Here is a 17,102-nt window from a genome sequence, read left to right on the forward strand (position 1 = left end):
TTGACAATTGGTTAAGACAGTTATCGACAGTTATCGTACTATCGCCAAGTTGTATCTTGCTATCAGACAGTGCTGTAAAATATTCCATTGTCAGTGTAGAAAAATTCAATCGAAATCCAATCCGTCAGCGGTAAGTCGACAGTTGGAAACCCTACGTGTTAAATGGCGCGCAACTTAAATTAAATTGAAAAGCTTCAGATTTTAATTGTATAAGTTCAAGTTTCTTTATCCTTATTAACACATTTATTCGCCACTTTTTTTGAAGCACTTTTTATTGAATTTTTTCTTTGAAAATGAACACTTATAACGCACAAATACCATTTCATACGAATATCTTTTTGGTGTACTAACTAAAAAAACACAAGGAATGCTCAATAATGTCGCAAAATACATATTTGAAATTTTCATTATGCGATATGATTTGGGGTATAAATAATAAGTAGGCTATTCTTAACATATGTATAATCATTAATTAAACGATTTGTGGTCCAGCAACTAAACCGCAATTAGCTCAACTCACGCTCACTTCTTGAGCAGTTTATGCACATCTTTGTTCTGCTTGACGATCTTGGAATCAACAATTTCGATCTTATAGTTCATGTTGTCCAACAAATCGTTCTGCGATTCAATTTCCGTTCCCAAATCGGTGGCCAAGAATTTCAGGCGTGACAAATTATCGCACATATCATCGAGATTCGATTCCAGCTGCTTCTGGAAAGGATCGCCAGCCCGTTTCTGCTGCTGGACCTGGCGTAGTTGAGAGGCACTGGAATCGTCGCGTAGACGACTAACCGGATGATTATCATAGCGTTCCGTTGGCGACATTGCTCCTTTTGTCTTGCTGCCATCAAAATTGACTGCCGCAGCGCCTGCATTGCAATTGGTCTCTTGAGATGATTGACTTCCGGTGGGGGAGGAGCCAGTTGCCGTCGGAGGCTGGTCACGACTACCCGACAAATAGTTCTTGAGTCCACCGAAAACACTTTTCAGTCCATTCAAATGACGTTGACTAAATCTCAGTGTCGAGTTGATTTCATCCAATTGATTCGATGTCTTCTCCAACTGTTCCCGTTGTCTGGCCAACTCCACAGCTGTCGCCTTGCCAACCTCCTCGGTTTCGTACAGCAAACCTAATCAAATGATTCGATTACTGGTAACGCCCCTCAAAGTAATTTAGCCTTATTCGCAATTTAACATACCCAAACTTTTCTGTGTTGAGTCCAGAGTGCGCTGCTCGATCTCTCTGCGTTTCTCTGCGTACGCCTGTCTTTGCGCAGATATCGACGACGATGTGGAGACGTCGTCATCATTATTATCAAATGGATTCGTACTGCGCTGTGGCTTGTTGCTTCGCGTATTTTTAAGAAACAAATCGTCATCTACATCCGCAAGCTTATCATCAAAATGATTATTCACTGGCTGCAAATAATTGTTGGCCATGTTGGCGCTTCTTTGACGACTGACTTTGTACTATTGAAGTTTTTGAACAATTTCAAAATATTAATTTAGTTTTTGTGTCCAATTGGTATCAACTCAGACTTTTTTCTTTGTTTTTTATTGCAGTCTTAAATCGAAGGCTGCCACACAGTAAAAACTTGCGATCTGGCAAGTCTTACAATTAAAGGTACAATATCAAAAATAGTAACTAAAAGAAAAATAATTTTTTTTTTTTTTTAAATTTCTTCATTTTGAAGCTAGAACTTTTTAAATTTTTGCAGGGTTTTTGTTAGAATTTTGTCTATATTTTTATGTATTTTTTACAGATACATTTTTAATTTCTGTTATTGCTTTATTAACTATTTTTTGTTAAATTTTTAAGACTTGCGAGCGAATTAAAGAGTTGCCAGGTTGAATAGAAGGCTGCCAGACTTTCAAACTATCGGTATTTTTTCAGGGCTGCCATTCTGTTTTTGTAGCTATTTTACATCTCCATTTCAGCTAGTTTTCGGATGCTTTTTAGACAGAAACGGATAAATGTTTCTCTAAAAAGTTGGCAGCACTGGTACCCACTCAAACGAACGAACCAGATGAGCAACAAATATGGACCTAGTTCGTGCGTCCAGTTAGTGAATCGGCTCAGTTCAGGTCCGCAATTTTTATGTCGTTTTAAAACATAAAAAATTTGTGTTAGACAAAGGAGAAACTCCAAAAATTGTACACGAAGAAAGCCGAAATTTTCTGCGTGATTAACAACACATACACAAATACATTTGTAAAATGCGTTGTAACTTACAAATTTTGGCCGCGTCATGTGTCATCGTCACGCTATTGGCCGCTCAGTCGACGGCGGCGTCGACGGCATCCACAAAAGTATTGAAAACAGATGGAAAACTAATTGAATTGGATGAGGATAACTGGCAGCTAATGCTAAATGGCGAATGGATGATTGAATTGTGAGTGAAACAACAATAAGTCTTAGGCAATAGAAAAGAAAAGTGACAACGCAGTCGCAGTTAGTGTGGGGTGTAGCCGGCATAAAGGCACTACTACAATAACAGCAGCAGCAACAACAACAACAAAAGCAACTACTTAGCGGGAGCTGGTTTCTGGTTCTGTGGAATGTTGCATGCCGTTTAAATGTGCGTTGCACGTTGCTGATTGGCTATGACATCGATGATGCCTGAGTCATGAACAGCAGCAGCTATTTATTACTTGCATATATTTTTACAGCTGCACACATATTTGCTGAAATTTTAATATTTACTTAACCTATTATATTTTTTAGTTTAATATATATTTATATTTTCAATAATTTTATCAGCTTTGCTCCTTGGTGCCCGGCCTGCAAGAATCTGGCGCCAGTCTGGGAACGCTATGCCAACACAGCAAAGGATGTTAATGTCCATGTGGCCAAGATCGATGTGACCACCTCACCGTCACTCAGTGGACGCTTCTTTGTCACCGCCTTGCCCACCATTTATCAGTGAGTGTTACCCAACAGTTTGTTTACATTTGATAATCAACTCCTTGTAGCGTCAAGGATGGCGAATTCCGTCAATATCGTGGCGCACGTGATGCCGATGCCCTCTTGTACTTCCTCAAGAAGAAGTCCTGGCAGTCAATTGAGCCGCTGTCCTCCTGGAAGAAGCCCGACACCATTCACATGTCCCTGTTATCCTATTTCTTCAAATTGTCACACACTCTGAAGGTACGTTAACACTGCCTTCTCATCCACAATCTCTTGTTTACGTCTGCTTGATTTAATCGGTTACGTAGTACTTAGTTCAATGCACGCATGCGGAAGCTTATCTGTCTTGATTGGGCCAAGAGGTTAGAATGTCTGATCTGTGCACACTGGTGCCAATCATATTTGCGTGTGATTAATCGTCTTGATGACTTTCAATTAAGTTTAATTTGATACCTTAAGCTTCCGTGCGTTTGTATTATTATAATTATACTCGTGTCTTGTTATGTATACTAATAGCACACGCAAAAACTCTTTAAGGATTTCAACGCACGCCTGCAGGAGGAATATGGACTGCCCACATGGGGATCGTATGCTTTGTTCGCCGTTGCCACAATCTTTGTGGGCGCTGCTTTGGGTTTATTGCTAGTGTGCATTGTGGACTTTGTTTATCCACCAAAGAAGACGCAGCGTCAAAGCTTCTCTGAATCCCAGGACAATCTGGCCCAGGAAGTTGAGGATTTGGCAACAGAGGATATCGAAGACGATGCCGAGGATAATGCTGCTGAAGACGATGAATCGAACAGCGACGATACTGAGGACGTTCCAGCTGATGAGGATGAATCTAGCAGCGAGGATGTTCCTGCTTTAGTTGATGAAGAAGAGGAAGCGAAGAAGGAAACTGGCGGTGATAAGGTGGCGAGCAAGAAGACCGAAAGCAAAGCGGAGAAAACAGAAAAGGCCAACAATCAAGCCGGCGATGAGGCGCCAGAGATTGCGGACAAGCCCAGCACTGAGCAGGTCCGCAAGCGTAAGCCACGCAAGGCGGATTAGATTGTTGGGTCGACGACGAGAAGTGGCAACGAAAAAGACTAACAAAACATTACACATTAAAGCCCTTTAACAACAAAACAGCATCTGCGATTTGTTGGATGTATTACGAGCCTGTTTCTAATTGTTTATCTTTATGCACAACGCACAAATAAACATATTGTTTCCATGCTGTCGCATTTGAAAATGTTTTCCAACTGTTGCTGCGGAAAATTAATAATGTAATTTGATTTTAGCAGTCATTACGATTATGTCAATCGCCTTTTAGCACCTCATGTATTTCATAATTATTAAAACGTAACAATAACTGAATTAATATTTAGTCGTATACTTAATTATTTGCAAGGCAATTATCCTTTTTTTCTCTATTTTTATGATTCTTTCAATAAAATTGCAAACTGTATTAAATTTGCGTATTACAAACTAAAAAGTTTCGTGTCTTTTCTCAATTAACAAATGCTTTTATCGCATTTAAAACTTCTTGAAATATCAAAATACAAAGTAAGCAACAACAATAAATAAGCGACCAAATAATATTTGAGCTAAAAAATTAAACAAATGCAACGAGCACAAAAACAAAAAAACTTGATAAGAATTCAATTCATTAAAAAAAGGAACAAAAATTATTATTGAATATTTAAATAATGTGTAATTTCAATATGAAAGAAGTCCCTAATAAATACTTTAAATATAATTATATATATGTATGTAACTGCGTGAGTTTGAAAAAATATAAACCTAGATAAAAAATATACTTCAATACACCAAGAACAAGTTTTTCCTATAAATGTTAATCTATTGCAGAAATGTTGAGCATAAGAACGAGAATTGGAAAAATATATTTCATTATATTTAATTTTTAAACTATGCTTTGTTTTGTATTTTAATGGCAACCAGTTCTTTATTTGATGCTCCAGTGTACTTCAGAGATCCAGAGATGATACCACCAGATATTAATCTACCCAACCTTAAATATTGATACTCAAATAAAAGTCGCATTTTATATTTAATTTTGATGTAGGTTTTTTAATAATTTACACATTTGGTATTGAATCTTAAAGAAAAACAAGATCGAAATTGGTCAAATTATACATTTCTATACATTTATTTGTATTCAGTTTTATTTTAATAGCATTAATTAAATATGATAAGTCCCTGCAATTTCGTTGATATTAAAAACTACTAAGAAATTATGTAAGTATGTGTGTGTAAGTTTGCCGAATTATTTATATCTTGTTTCAAGTTCATTATTAGTTGCCAAATTAATAACTATTGCGTATTCACTGTTATTAGTATAAAAAGTATAAAAGATTACATTTATTTCATTCGCGTCTGCACTTAAGATTGTTTAATTTGCCTGATTTGTTGCTAATTATTCACTTGGCACTTGTGATTAATGAATTAACTGTTGGTTTCTTGAGTAGATAAAAAAAGTGACAACAATTTGCATGTTTAAACAAATAACATTTTAAACAAATGGCTATGGCTATTGTTAAGTTCGGTTTAACGGTAGGGAATTATATGGGTTTTGTAGGTACTTGGTGTGTGTGTGTATAATTAATTTTCTATATATAAAATATATATTTGATATATATTTGTTTGGTTGTAAAAATTGTACTATTGCAGCGTATGGAGGAAGTTTTTGGGAAAGGATTCAAGGGTATAGGAATATTATGTGTGTGAGTGTGTGTGTATGTTTTCAAATACTTTAAGTAATTGTGTATGTGAGTGTGTGTTCAATTTTAAATTTGCAGTTAATTCGTATATAGGATTTTGGTTTTGCAAACGCCAAATGCTTACAATACATATACGTGTATATGTGTAAGTGAATTCCTGACAACAAAAACAATTGTAATTACTTTAAATATTTAAAAAGCATTAATCGTGTGCATTAATCGTTGCAGCAAATGCAACTGAAAGCAAATTCAAAACTCAAACGGCATCAAAACTCTCAAATTTTAACTGACAGCAAGCAACAAGTGTTGCCACAATATGGGAAACAATCGATTAATTGGTAATTTTTAGGACATTTTTTTGCATTGCGCTTTCAGTGACATTTGTGGGAGGGTGTTGGTGTTGCCATTGTTGTAAAATTAACTTTTGTTTGTTTCGTTTTGTTTAAGGCGCGCAAAAGCTAATTTTAAAACAACGTAAGTGTCTTAAACTACTAAATAACTAGCTTGTTACATGAGGTATTTGTATATGTTGTGTTTGTGTATGGTTTCTTTCTCTGTGATTGTGGTGGAAAATTTTGTGTGGCAAATTTAAAAAATTTTGTAAACCGGTCTATTGCATAAAATTGCAGGTCCGTTGCTTTGGCGTCGTCTGTCTGTCTGGGTAACAACGACGCACAAAGAACGTGAAAAAATGTAGCAGTGTAAAAAAAAAGTAAACTAGTTGCCGGCTATGCGACAAAGTCGAGCGGTCGGTTGAATCCTCCCTTGCGATTCATATACTGGCGATACTTGCGCTTGAGGATCACATGCACTTCGCCGACATCGTTGCCCTCGACCTTCTTGTTCTTGGTGGTGTCGAATGTGCAGAATCCCATTGTCTTCAGCATTTCAACCTCCTCGGGCGATTTACCCTCCAGATCAGCCTCATTGATCTGCGGACGCTCCGCAGCAGCTGCAGCCGCCGAATTGTTGCGTGTGGCGCGACGAGATGTGGATGGCCCGGAACTGCTGCCACCACCACGTGAACGGGATCTGTGGAATTTAAATAATTGTTTGTATGTGTGTGTGAGAGAGAGAGAGAAAGACGACTGCTTCTATTCTTAATGAAGTGGCAGTTGATTGCATTTAAATTAAAATCAAATATATATGTATACATATGTGGCCTTGGTCAAACTGGGGCAGGGTCAGTTGTATATTTAACTGCAACTTGAAGTGCAATTTGAAGATTTAATTATGAAACGTGACACCTTTTTGAGTGATCATTTAGAACGGGTTTGGAATTTGTGGTTTCCTTGTATTTCGACTGACAGTTTTACAAAAGATAACAAAATGTATGTGTGTTTTGTTGTGTTTCTTAAATATATATTGAAGTCTGAATGCTTAGGACATTTCCTCGATGAGTGCTGCACGCAGCTTTGTTGTCACCGTGGCCGGCTGTGCCTGATTCAATTTGAAAACGCTCTCGATAACGGAAATCTCGGTGGCGGTTGTATTCATGCCCACAAACGATATCCAATCGTTGACAACCATGCCGGCAGCCAAAACTTCACTGCCCCGATTCACAGTGCCGGCAACGAGGGGCACTTGGAGCAGCGACGACAGCTCATCCTGATCCTGTATGGTGGTCTTTGGATGCACCATGCCTCCCTGATTGCTCAGCACCGTGTAGGAGCCGATAAGCGTATTCTCGGCAATTGTCTGACGAAAAACTTCCACCTTGAGCACATCCGCTATAATCTCTTCGGTCTCCTTATCCAAATCGGGATGCACCAGGGCCACATAGTCATTGCATGCAATCACATTGCCAAGGGCTGACAAACGCTCCTCGACGCGCTGAATCTTGACGGCGTCGGGCAAACTGTTGCGCAAATGTTGCAACTCCTCGTCTGTGGTGGAATGTGGCACCAGGAGGCCGTTCCGGTTGCCGACTGTGAGGCGACCGATGATTCTACAGCCACCAATGTTGGCGTGAATAACCGGAATGGTTTCGGCCAGCTCCGACTCGTAGACACTGTAGAAAGTCTCGGAGCCGCCAATTGCCACCAGACAATATGTGTTTGTTAATTTGCTGAAGACGCCAATATCGTCATTGTTCTCAAACTGCACGCGTAGCGCCATTTTGTGATATTTATATTCTTTAAATTATTGTTTAACTGTGTTTGCTTGTAAAACGTCTGTTTGCTCACTAATGCTAAGCACTTGCTGCTCTATGATTTTTACTCGATTTATTTATTTATCTTGCTTTATGTGATGAAATTCGCAAATTTCACTTCACGTGGTAATTTTAAAACGGTGTTGCCAGAATTCCAGAAAACGATTTACAGGTGATTTAAACGTCTGGCAACCTTGAAATATGATCTGGACCATTTTTTATTTCAATTACTTTTTGAGAAAACCATATTTTTGGTGACTTGCTACCTTTATAAAAATGATCACCTTAATTTTATCTAATTTCGAATTAAAAATGTTCAACAAATTTAATAATGTATGGCTAAATAAGCTTAAAATAATTTCACTTTTAAATTTTCCGGTTGGAGCAGGCGTTGTATTAAATCGTTCCAATTTAGTCCTAATGAACTATTCATCGCCAACTGACCAACTCAATAATTGAACTTAATGAATGAACAAATGAGGAAGCAGCAGAGAAATAATTTAAATACCGCCCTGCCCGTTCAGCTGAACTAGTTCAGCTAACTAGTATTATTGCCACGCTTATTACTTAAGATAATTCATAATTAATTAAGCAAAAACGTTAGTACTTTATACTTATCGTTGTGGTTTGGTACACTACACTTGCTTATTCACCTCGAACGCCTGCCGCGCACACGTTCCCGGTCACGGCTGCGACTTCTGTCACGCTCACGGTCACGGCGACTGCTACTGCTCCCAACGCCGATGGCTTCTCTTTCTCTTGAGCGTCGTTCGCGTCTCTTTTTACGCTCTGTGCGCTCCTTTTCCCGTCGTCTGTGTGCGGGTGAAGCGGGACTGCGGCTACGACCCATTTTATCCTTATGTTGTGTGTGTGTTTGTTTGTGTTATAAACGTATTGAAATATACAAAATGCCTAAACATTGATAGAGCAATTTTACCATAAGTTGAACTTCATTCATAATTTGTTTCTTATCGCGCACACTCACCGTTGCCTAATGCTGTGTCTTGCTTATTTTGGGCGACACCGGCATTAAGTAAAAAGCGCTAAACTTAAAACTAAACTTAATAAACGAAGCGCGTTCCTTCACACCCGCGACGCTACAACCGACTGCAAATGGCTGCTGGACGCGCAACAGCTGATTGGCGTGGATGAAACCGGGGCTGCCACCAGGCCCAAAAGATTGGTTCCAGAAAAAAAAACCGATCTGGCAAGTCGTGCCATTTTAATCAAATTTCAAAAATAGTTGCAACTAAGAAAAACAAGCTTTTATTTAAATTTTTCTTAATAAAACGGTGTGGAATCCTTGAATCCGAGAAAAACCGTCTTTTTCTAGTATATACTTTAATAATTATCATTGGTATTTTTAATTTAATAAAAAAAAATACTTACGGTCACACTGTAAATAAAATTTTAAATTTTACTATAAACTTTATAGCAAATAAATTTAGAACACCAGTAAATTTGGCGGCAAAATATCATAAAGATCCTGTTACTTGGAAGAAATTAACGAAGTCATTTATTGGCTTTCAATATTATAAGTAAATGTTTAGTTTACATTACTATTTGCATATATATGATTTTCATCAACTTGTAAAATGTATGTTTATAATTCACAAATAAGTTTGTGCTATAAATGTAACAGTTTGTTCGACCTTTACATAATAATACTGCAATTAAATCACTGGCGCCGGTTCAAAGATGTCTACAACAAATAATATTAGCAATTAACATTTTTTGCGCTATCACCTTTAGCTGTTATCAGCAAACTATGCCATTTAATGCTATGTTGTTGTTTATATGCGCGAATAAACACAACAAAACACAACAACGAAGAACAGCTGTTGCTTCATGCGAACGCCGCCTGCAATAAAAAGCTCAGAGTGAAAGCTTTTGTGTTGGGACTCACACAAGAAGCTATCGCTGTACATCGCAGTTGTCACTTTGCAAGCAGCGCCGTCGGGTGTTCGGCGTCGGCGAGTTCTTTTCGATTAGTTGTTTTTCTAGTATATTCCGTCTCTTCTTTAACGGCCTGCAACATGGGCGACGCTATGAAGGTGGAGGTTAAGGACATTGATAAGCTGCTCGAAATGGATGGTTACCTAAAGACCCACGAGCGTGAGATACGTCGCCGGTAAGCAACAACAACAGAATGCATCTGATCCCAAGGCAATGGGCGCGTCATGTAATCCCAACTTTGTGCCGGCTGATAAGCAGCTACTAGTTTGGAACAGTGCAAACAAACCTCGAGCGTTTAATTTTTGTTGTTGTTATGCGCTATATAATCATATCAACTGTGTTAACACCAATGCCAGGTGCAGTTGGAAAAACTGCGTTGACCAATGAAGGTCACATGAAGGTCATTTTGTGTCTAATTTACCACTGTGTCTTTTGCGTGCGTTCGTTGCTTCTGCATGCGATGAACATTTGGAGCAACCGTCGCGCCATCTATTGGCCTTGGCATTGAGCACTCAATTTGATTTCCGCGTTTGTTTTGCTTTCTCTCTTCGCAGACATGGCATCCTACAGGAGTGGATAAAGAAGCTCGATCAATGCGAGGGCGGAATTAATGAATTCACGCAGGGATACAATTATTATGGTCTGCATTTTCAGTCGGACAATTCAGTGATAGCGCGCGAATGGGCGCCGGGTGCAAAGGACGTGTATCTAACGGGTGATTTCAGTGAGTGAATCCTTTTTCTAAAAGTTTATTTCAAAGCTTTTTATTAAAATCGATTATAGCATACATAAATAGTAGGGGTGCTCATACTTTTTAAAATATTAATATCGATATTTCGATATAAAAAATATTATATTTTATTGATATGATCGATAAAAATAATACCTGGGTGCCCTAATCGATAGTAATCGATGGTTTTAAGTTATTGGAGTTCATTTCAAATACTTATATTGCAGATAATTGGCACTGGGAGTCGCATCCGTTCAAGAAGCTGCCCTTTGGCAAGTGGGAGCTGCATTTGCCTGCCAATGCTGATGGTAGTCCGCCAATAAAGCATCTCAGCGAGATCAAGGTCATCATACGGAACCAATCGGGTCAACTGCTGGATCGTCTGTCGCCCTGGGCCAAATACGTGGTGCAGCCACCCAAGGAGGCCAACCAGGGCGTCAACTATAAGCAATATGTATGGCAGCCGCCGGCTGGAGAACGCTATCAGCGTCAGCATGCGCGTCCGGCCAAACCCAAGTCGCTGAGGATCTACGAGTGCCATGTGGGCATTGCCTCCCAGGAGCCACGTGTGGGCAGCTACGATGAGTTCGCGGATCGCATTGTGCCGCGCATCAAGCGTCAGGGCTACAACTGCATACAGGTGATGGCCATCATGGAGCACGCCTACTATGCCAGCTTTGGCTACCAGGTAACGAGTTTCTTTGCGGCCTCCAGTCGCTATGGCAACCCGGAGCAACTCAAACGCATGATTGATGTGGCCCATTCCCATGGACTATATGTGCTTCTCGATGTGGTGCATTCGCATGCCTCCAAGAATGTGCAGGATGGTCTCAATCAGTTTGATGGCACCAACAGCTGTTTCTTCCACGATGGCGCTCGTGGAGAGCATTCCCTGTGGGACAGTCGCCTTTTCAACTACACGGAGCACGAAGTGTTGCGTTTTCTGTTGTCCAATCTGCGTTGGTGGCACGATGAATACAACTTTGATGGTTATCGCTTCGATGGCGTCACCTCCATGCTGTATCATTCGCGTGGCATTGGCGAGGGCTTCAGCGGTGACTACAATGAATACTTTGGTCTCAATGTCGACACTGATGCCCTCAATTATCTGGGACTAGCCAATTATATGCTACACAACCTTGATCCCGAGGTCATAACCATAGCAGAGGTAAGTGTGGGATTAGTTTCTTTATAGTATTTTCTATAAACTCGTTTCCCTATTGCAGGATGTTTCCGGCATGCCCACCTTGTGTCGTCCCGTGTCGGAGGGCGGCATTGGATTTGACTATCGCCTGGCCATGGCCATACCAGACAAATGGATTGAGCTGTTGAAGGAAACAAGTGATGATGAGTGGAACATAGGCAATTTGGTACACACACTCACCAATCGCCGTTGGATGGAGAACACTGTGGCCTACGCCGAATCGCATGACCAGGCGCTTGTCGGCGATAAGACCATTGCCTTCTGGCTGATGGACAAGGAAATGTATACGCACATGTCAACAGTATCGGATCCATCACTGATTATTGATCGCGGCCTGGCGCTGCATAAGATTATACGCCTTATCACACACGCGTTGGGAGGCGAGGCGTATCTTAATTTCATGGGCAACGAATTTGGACATCCCGAGTGGCTGGACTTTCCACGTGTGGGCAACAACGACTCGTATCATTATGCGCGTCGTCAATGGAATCTCGTGGATGACAACCTATTGAAGTACAAGTACCTTAATGAGTTTGATCGTGCCATGAACGAGCTTGAGGAGCGCTACGGCTGGCTGCATTCCGGACCCGCCTTTGTCAGCTGGAAGCACGAGACCGACAAGACCATCGCCTTTGAGCGTGCCGGTCTTGTGTTCGTCTTCAATTTCCATCCAACGCAGAGCTTCAGTGATTACCGTGTGGGCACCAACTGGGCGGGCACCTACCAGGCGGTGCTCTCATCGGACGATCCCCTCTTTGGTGGCCACAATCGCATTGACATGAACTGCAAGCATGTCTCTGATCCCTGGGGATATGCTGGCCGCACCAATTTCATTCAAGTCTATGCTCCTGCACGTACGGCTGTCGTGTATGCACGGGTTAGCGATTAACCAAACAACGTGATCATCCCAAGATTGTTAATATATATATACAAAATATGTATACAAATATGAATTTCAAAATTTAGCTATAGTTTTTGTTAATGTTACGAAAGCCATGAATAAAATTATATACACACCAGATGTTGGTTTTATTGTTCTCGGAATATAATGAAAGATTCAACTACTTTTTCTTTTTCCCTTTTTAGACTGAAGTTTACTTCAATCCTTAAGCCGAATATACTCAAAAGATTAAAAATTTTGTTTTTTATAATTAATATTTTAATTCTTTATTTGCTTTGAATTTTTAAAATTGTATTTTTCTGTCGTTTATAATAAATATATATATAGTTATATTTATAGACTTTTTTTTATACATAATGTATTCTACGCATGTTGCTTAATTATTTGCTTGCAGTTTCGTTTATTCGTTACAACTTACAACTAATTATTTATCTTACAGTTATATTTTAATTATTACTTTTTTTTGTTTGTTTGTTTTGATCTTAAACTAAATATGCTTTGAATCATTGTCTTCCATTAGTATTAATAGTTATTTATGCTTAAAACTAATAACTTTAGTTCAGTATATTTTTTGTTTGTTTGTTTTTTCAAGTTTTCGGTTTTTGTGGGTATGAAAAAATACTTTAATCTTAACTATGGTAGCGCTGTTAGTATTAACAACTTAGTTCAGTGCTATGCTTTTATTCTTAGGCATAAATTAAATCATCTTTAATGTCGGATGGCTTAACAAAATTGCAAATAAAATATATATAATATATATGTTTATGTTTTAAATAATATACAACATTTAGGGGAAATGCGAATGACGAACAACAATAAAAAATTAGTGTAAATAAATAATGACGGAGAATACTTGAAATGAAATACATTACATAGCTGCAAAAGGAACAAATTATACATATATCTATATATATTTAGATATATATACATACATATATAAGTAGTGTTATTATTAGTATTTAGTTAAGTAAAAATTATGGATTAGTATGTTTAAATAATACAACTTAGTTAGCAGTTAGATTTAATTGTTTTGTTTAAATATAACATTAAAAATTAGTTTAAACATTAATATTTGCAATGTAGCAAAATATTCGTTTAAAAAGAAACTGGGCTCGGGTGTCGCATTGTTGATGTGTTTGTTTTTTTTTTTTGCACTTAAACATAGACTACTTAATATTATAAAAAATAATTTAATCGAATAGATTTACAATATTGTGTGTGTGAGTATGAGTGTGTGTGGAACAACATTTTAAATTTTTGCAATTTGCGCACAACATGAACATAATCATATGTTATTGGTATACTATCTGTATACGATATATATACATAAATATATATAGGCATTTATAGGATTCTTTGACAATATATTTATATATGTATGTATGTATGTATGTATGTATCTGTGTATGTCATGCACTTTTATAATATATAGAAAAATAAATTTAGTTTTATGTAATATCAGTTTCGCATTGAGTTTTCATTAAGTTTAACTTGGCTTTATTTTCATATCATTTGAATGAATTTTGATTTCATATTTTATTGTTGTGTTGGTGGCCAAATGTGTCGATTTTTGATTTGTTCAGAAAGGCTTGCAAATTATTTAGCTGGTATGTATAGGTATGTATACGAAATTGTTGCAGCTGCAACAAGGCAATTGATGAGCTGTGCCCCATGTTGCCTTGCGGCAGGCGCAACTGATTGCTTAAGTACTCAAATTTAAAAGAAATATGTCGTTGGCATTATTGTGGCATTATTCAAAAATCGACCCATTTGGCCACCCATTAGACCCTACGCGGCAAATAGTTGCGCCGCAGCAGCAACAGCTGCGGCCTGTTGCTGTTGTTGCTGATGCTGCTGCTGTTGCTGCTGCTGCTGCAGTGGCGCCATTATTGGTATCGCTGTTCCATCGGCGGTCAGCAGCAACGTTTGCGTTGCCTGCGTCGCTTGTGTTGCAGCAGCTGTTGCTGTTGGCTCAGCAAGTTGCACATTGGCGGTTGGCCAATCGGCGGGCAACACAATCAGTTGCTGTTGTCCAGCCTTGCTGGGATGAGCAATGATGCTGCCATCGGATGACTGCACCAATATTGTATTTGGCGGCAAATTGAAGCAGGTCACAGTGCCATTGGGTCCCACTGTTTGCAGTTGCAGAGCGGCAGGTTGTTGTTGGAACATTGTGGATGCTGCTGCGGTGGCTGTTGTCGTTTCTGCTGTTGTATTGTGATTGCTGTTGTTGCTGCTGCTGCTGAGATCGAGACCATCGCTGTCGCCAGCTGCCTGCTGTTGCAACAGCACCTGTTGCTCCTCGCAGCTAACCTCCTCATCGATCACCTCCTCGACAAGATCATCTTCGTTGAGCTCCTCGATGATGTCGTCTGTGTTGTCCACATAACCAGTCTCATCGAGCGTCACTGTGTCAGCAGCAGCTGCAGCACCAACTCCAGCCGGCGGAGAGGGCGTGGGTGTGGGCATGGCCAGGTAACTGTCAGCCGATTTGGCCGTCAGTGCTGTGCCTTTGGGTATGCGAAATTTGCGCAGGATTTGTGCTGTCGATGAGGACAAGGCGGCATCGAGTTCAGCCGCATCATCATCATAGACATCCTGATCGATGTACTCCTCATCCTCTTCCTCAGCATCCTCTTTTAGCTGCTGCTGTTGTTGTTGCTGCAGCTGCTGCTGTAGTTGCTGCTGTAGTTGCTGCTGTTGTTGCTGTTGCTGTTGTTGTTGCAGTTGCAGCTGCTGCTGCAGACTAGTAGCGTCTGGTGTGATGATAACCTGACGACTGCGATTGGCGTTCGTATTGACGCGCAACAAAGTGACGGCCGCTTTGCCCGACGTTGTCTGGCCGCCGTTGATAAGACTCAGTGGCGGATGTTGCTGCTGCAGCTGCGATTTGTTGCCAACTCCACGTGTCGCCAGCAATATGACTGGTGTCTTCTTGCCAATTGTGGTTTTGATGCCATTGCTGATGCTGTTCACGTTGTTGTTGTTGTTGCTGGTGGTGTTGGTGTTGGTAGTGTTGCTGACGCTGACGCTGGTGTTGCTGCTGGTACTGTTGCCATTGCTGTTGTTGTTAAAATTGGGAATGAGAGATGAAACAGCATTGGAATTATTAGTGTTGTTATTTTGCACTTTGGAAACGGTGTTGCATTTCATTGTGCTACTTTTATGTGTTATAAAGTCAGCGAATATGTCGACGAAACTGACCGCGACGCTACGATTGCTGTTGCCGTTGCTAGAGCAATTGTTGTTGCTGCTGCTGCTGCTGTTATTGCCGTTGCTGGCGAGAAGAGCGCGTGATTTTGCCTGCTTCACGACAATCTCCTCGTGATAGATGCGTTGCGCTTCCGCCCGCCAATTGTTGTTGTTGTGGTTGTTGTTGTAGGTGTTGTGCATGTTGTTCTGAGTGTTGTTATTGTTGCTGTTGTTGTAGTTGTTGTTTCGTGGTGTGTATGGCCGCTTGAACTGATTGTTCTTCTTGCATTCTTCGTGATGTTTAAAAGAATCTGTTGTTGTTGTCGTTGTTGTTGTGATGAGGCATATTGTTGTTGTTGTTGTGGTGGTGGTGTCGCATGTTTATGAATTTCGTGTGCAAATCATAAAGACGAAAAACAACACAAAACATAAATGCAACCGAAAATTGAAAAAGAAAAAATATTTTCACAAAGAAAATTTTATTAGCATTTTGCTTAATTTTTTTTTTAAGAATTTCGTTAGTGTTTTATTTTTTAATTATTTTCGGGGTTAGTAAATTATAATATAATTATTTACAGATGAGTCGATATATGTCTGATGCAGATGAAATGGAATGAGTAAATTCTGCTCCCAGATGTTGTGAGTTTATTTTAGTAACCAATTTGTAAGCCAATCATTTAATTGCTTGTAAATATTTAAAATTATAAAATAAGTAAAACTAAAAACATATAAAATGGTATATCGTGCGAAAAAAATAACAAAAATGGCAATTAATTAAAATTCCTGCTGGCAATTTCTTTTCATGAGTATCTTCCAAAAAAAAATGTCTAATACTTCGAAAAAAAATATTAAAAGTTATTTAAAAATATGAAATATGTGAAAACGATTCTTGTTTCTGAAATAATTTAAAATAAACTAGAATTCCATCTCAAAATAATTTGCAAGATCGCATTAGCTGTTGGTATTTGTTTTTTCTTCAACTAATCCTGTCCTACAGATTTCTCGTATATTTAAAATACAATAATATTGCCAAGATGTATATTTTAATTAAGACGAAAACTTGCCTTATTGACATTGTTAATTTTGAAAAATGCATTGGAGTTAATAAAAAAGAAGATTGGAATAAATAGCATACAATAAATGTAAAAAATTAATAACTAAAAAAAAACGAATTCAAAAGAAATAAAAAAAGTAAATAAAGCGTATAAAAAAGTACACATACCTTGCACTTAAACGTCCAATTTTATTTAATAATTATATCGTTATTTTTTTTAAATAAAATTATTTATATGCAAATGAAATGTTTATGGAGTGCGCAAAATTAATAACAAAATGT

The 17,102-nt window shown here is 38.9% G+C and overlaps 6 protein-coding genes across 7 annotated transcripts; 2 read left to right on the forward strand and 4 right to left on the reverse strand.

Moving 5' to 3' along the window:
* Positions 1-252: 252 nt before the first annotated feature.
* LOC117785195 (synaptosomal-associated protein 29) lies at positions 253-1,557 on the reverse strand. Its single transcript, XM_034623108.1, has 2 exons — positions 1,200-1,557; positions 253-1,130 (listed from the first exon to the last, which is right to left on the reverse strand). Exons 1-2 carry the CDS (start codon positions 1,438-1,440, stop codon positions 523-525), a joined length of 849 nt encoding a protein of 282 aa, XP_034478999.1. The 5' UTR covers positions 1,441-1,557; the 3' UTR covers positions 253-522.
* Positions 1,558-2,045: 488 nt separating this feature from the next.
* LOC117783956 (thioredoxin-related transmembrane protein 1) lies at positions 2,046-4,267 on the forward strand. Of its 2 annotated transcripts, none has more exons than XM_034621534.1 (4): positions 2,046-2,393; positions 2,762-2,923; positions 2,974-3,148; positions 3,425-4,267. In XM_034621534.1, the coding sequence occupies exons 1-4, from the start codon at positions 2,218-2,220 to the stop codon at positions 3,956-3,958; spliced, it is 1,047 nt and encodes a 348-aa protein (XP_034477425.1). In that variant the 5' UTR covers positions 2,046-2,217; the 3' UTR covers positions 3,959-4,267. The 2 variants fall into 2 exon arrangements, with proteins under 2 accessions (XP_034477425.1, XP_034477426.1); XM_034621535.1 differs by having other exon boundaries at positions 2,048-2,393; positions 3,446-4,267.
* A 765-nt stretch (positions 4,268-5,032) lies between these two features.
* LOC117783666 (U4/U6.U5 small nuclear ribonucleoprotein 27 kDa protein) lies at positions 5,033-8,928 on the reverse strand. The gene is made up of 3 exons (XM_034621186.1): positions 8,769-8,928; positions 8,437-8,695; positions 5,033-6,663 (listed from the first exon to the last, which is right to left on the reverse strand). Exons 2-3 carry the CDS (start codon positions 8,631-8,633, stop codon positions 6,360-6,362), a joined length of 501 nt encoding a protein of 166 aa, XP_034477077.1. The 5' UTR covers positions 8,634-8,695; positions 8,769-8,928; the 3' UTR covers positions 5,033-6,359.
* Positions 6,880-7,956, reverse strand: LOC117783665 (eukaryotic translation initiation factor 6). The gene has a single exon (XM_034621185.1). The coding sequence runs from the start codon at positions 7,747-7,749 to the stop codon at positions 7,012-7,014; it is 738 nt and encodes a 245-aa protein (XP_034477076.1). The 5' UTR covers positions 7,750-7,956; the 3' UTR covers positions 6,880-7,011.
* Positions 8,929-9,730: 802 nt separating the features above from the next.
* LOC117784009 (1,4-alpha-glucan-branching enzyme) lies at positions 9,731-12,694 on the forward strand. The gene is made up of 4 exons (XM_034621602.1): positions 9,731-9,914; positions 10,294-10,463; positions 10,697-11,637; positions 11,696-12,694. Exons 1-4 carry the CDS (start codon positions 9,820-9,822, stop codon positions 12,560-12,562), a joined length of 2,073 nt encoding a protein of 690 aa, XP_034477493.1. The 5' UTR covers positions 9,731-9,819; the 3' UTR covers positions 12,563-12,694.
* A 447-nt stretch (positions 12,695-13,141) lies between these two features.
* On the reverse strand, positions 13,142-17,040 carry LOC117783371 (probable WRKY transcription factor protein 1). Its single transcript, XM_034620756.1, is given in 2 exon segments — positions 13,142-16,077; positions 16,989-17,040. A coding segment is annotated over 1 exon segment (1,677 nt). The 5' UTR covers positions 15,968-16,077; positions 16,989-17,040; the 3' UTR covers positions 13,142-14,290.
* Positions 17,041-17,102: the final 62 nt, after the last annotated feature.

Source organism: Drosophila innubila (assembly GCF_004354385.1).
Source record: "Drosophila innubila isolate TH190305 chromosome 2R unlocalized genomic scaffold, UK_Dinn_1.0 1_C_2R, whole genome shotgun sequence".
NCBI lineage: Eukaryota > Metazoa > Arthropoda > Insecta > Diptera > Drosophilidae > Drosophila > Drosophila innubila.

Coding starts and splice junctions, on each gene's coding strand:
- LOC117785195 (XM_034623108.1), bottom strand. CDS start 1,440: ATGGCCAACAATTATTTGCAGCCAGTGAATAATCATTTTGATGATAAG. Junction 1,131..1,199: donor CTCAACACAGAAAAGTTTGG/GTATGTTAAATT, acceptor TCATTTGATTAG/GTTTGCTGTACGAAACCGAG.
- LOC117783956 (XM_034621534.1), top strand. CDS start 2,218: ATGCGTTGTAACTTACAAATTTTGGCCGCGTCATGTGTCATCGTCACG. Junction 2,924..2,973: donor GCCTTGCCCACCATTTATCA/GTGAGTGTTACC, acceptor AACTCCTTGTAG/CGTCAAGGATGGCGAATTCC. Junction 3,149..3,424: donor AATTGTCACACACTCTGAAG/GTACGTTAACAC, acceptor GTATACTAATAG/CACACGCAAAAACTCTTTAA.
- LOC117783665 (XM_034621185.1), bottom strand. CDS start 7,749: ATGGCGCTACGCGTGCAGTTTGAGAACAATGACGATATTGGCGTCTTC.
- LOC117783666 (XM_034621186.1), bottom strand. CDS start 8,633: ATGGGTCGTAGCCGCAGTCCCGCTTCACCCGCACACAGACGACGGGAA. Junction 6,664..8,436: donor GTGCGCGGCAGGCGTTCGAG/GTGAATAAGCAA, acceptor TAAATTCCACAG/ATCCCGTTCACGTGGTGGTG.
- LOC117784009 (XM_034621602.1), top strand. CDS start 9,820: ATGGGCGACGCTATGAAGGTGGAGGTTAAGGACATTGATAAGCTGCTC. Junction 9,915..10,293: donor GAGCGTGAGATACGTCGCCG/GTAAGCAACAAC, acceptor CTCTCTTCGCAG/ACATGGCATCCTACAGGAGT. Junction 11,638..11,695: donor AGGTCATAACCATAGCAGAG/GTAAGTGTGGGA, acceptor TCCCTATTGCAG/GATGTTTCCGGCATGCCCAC.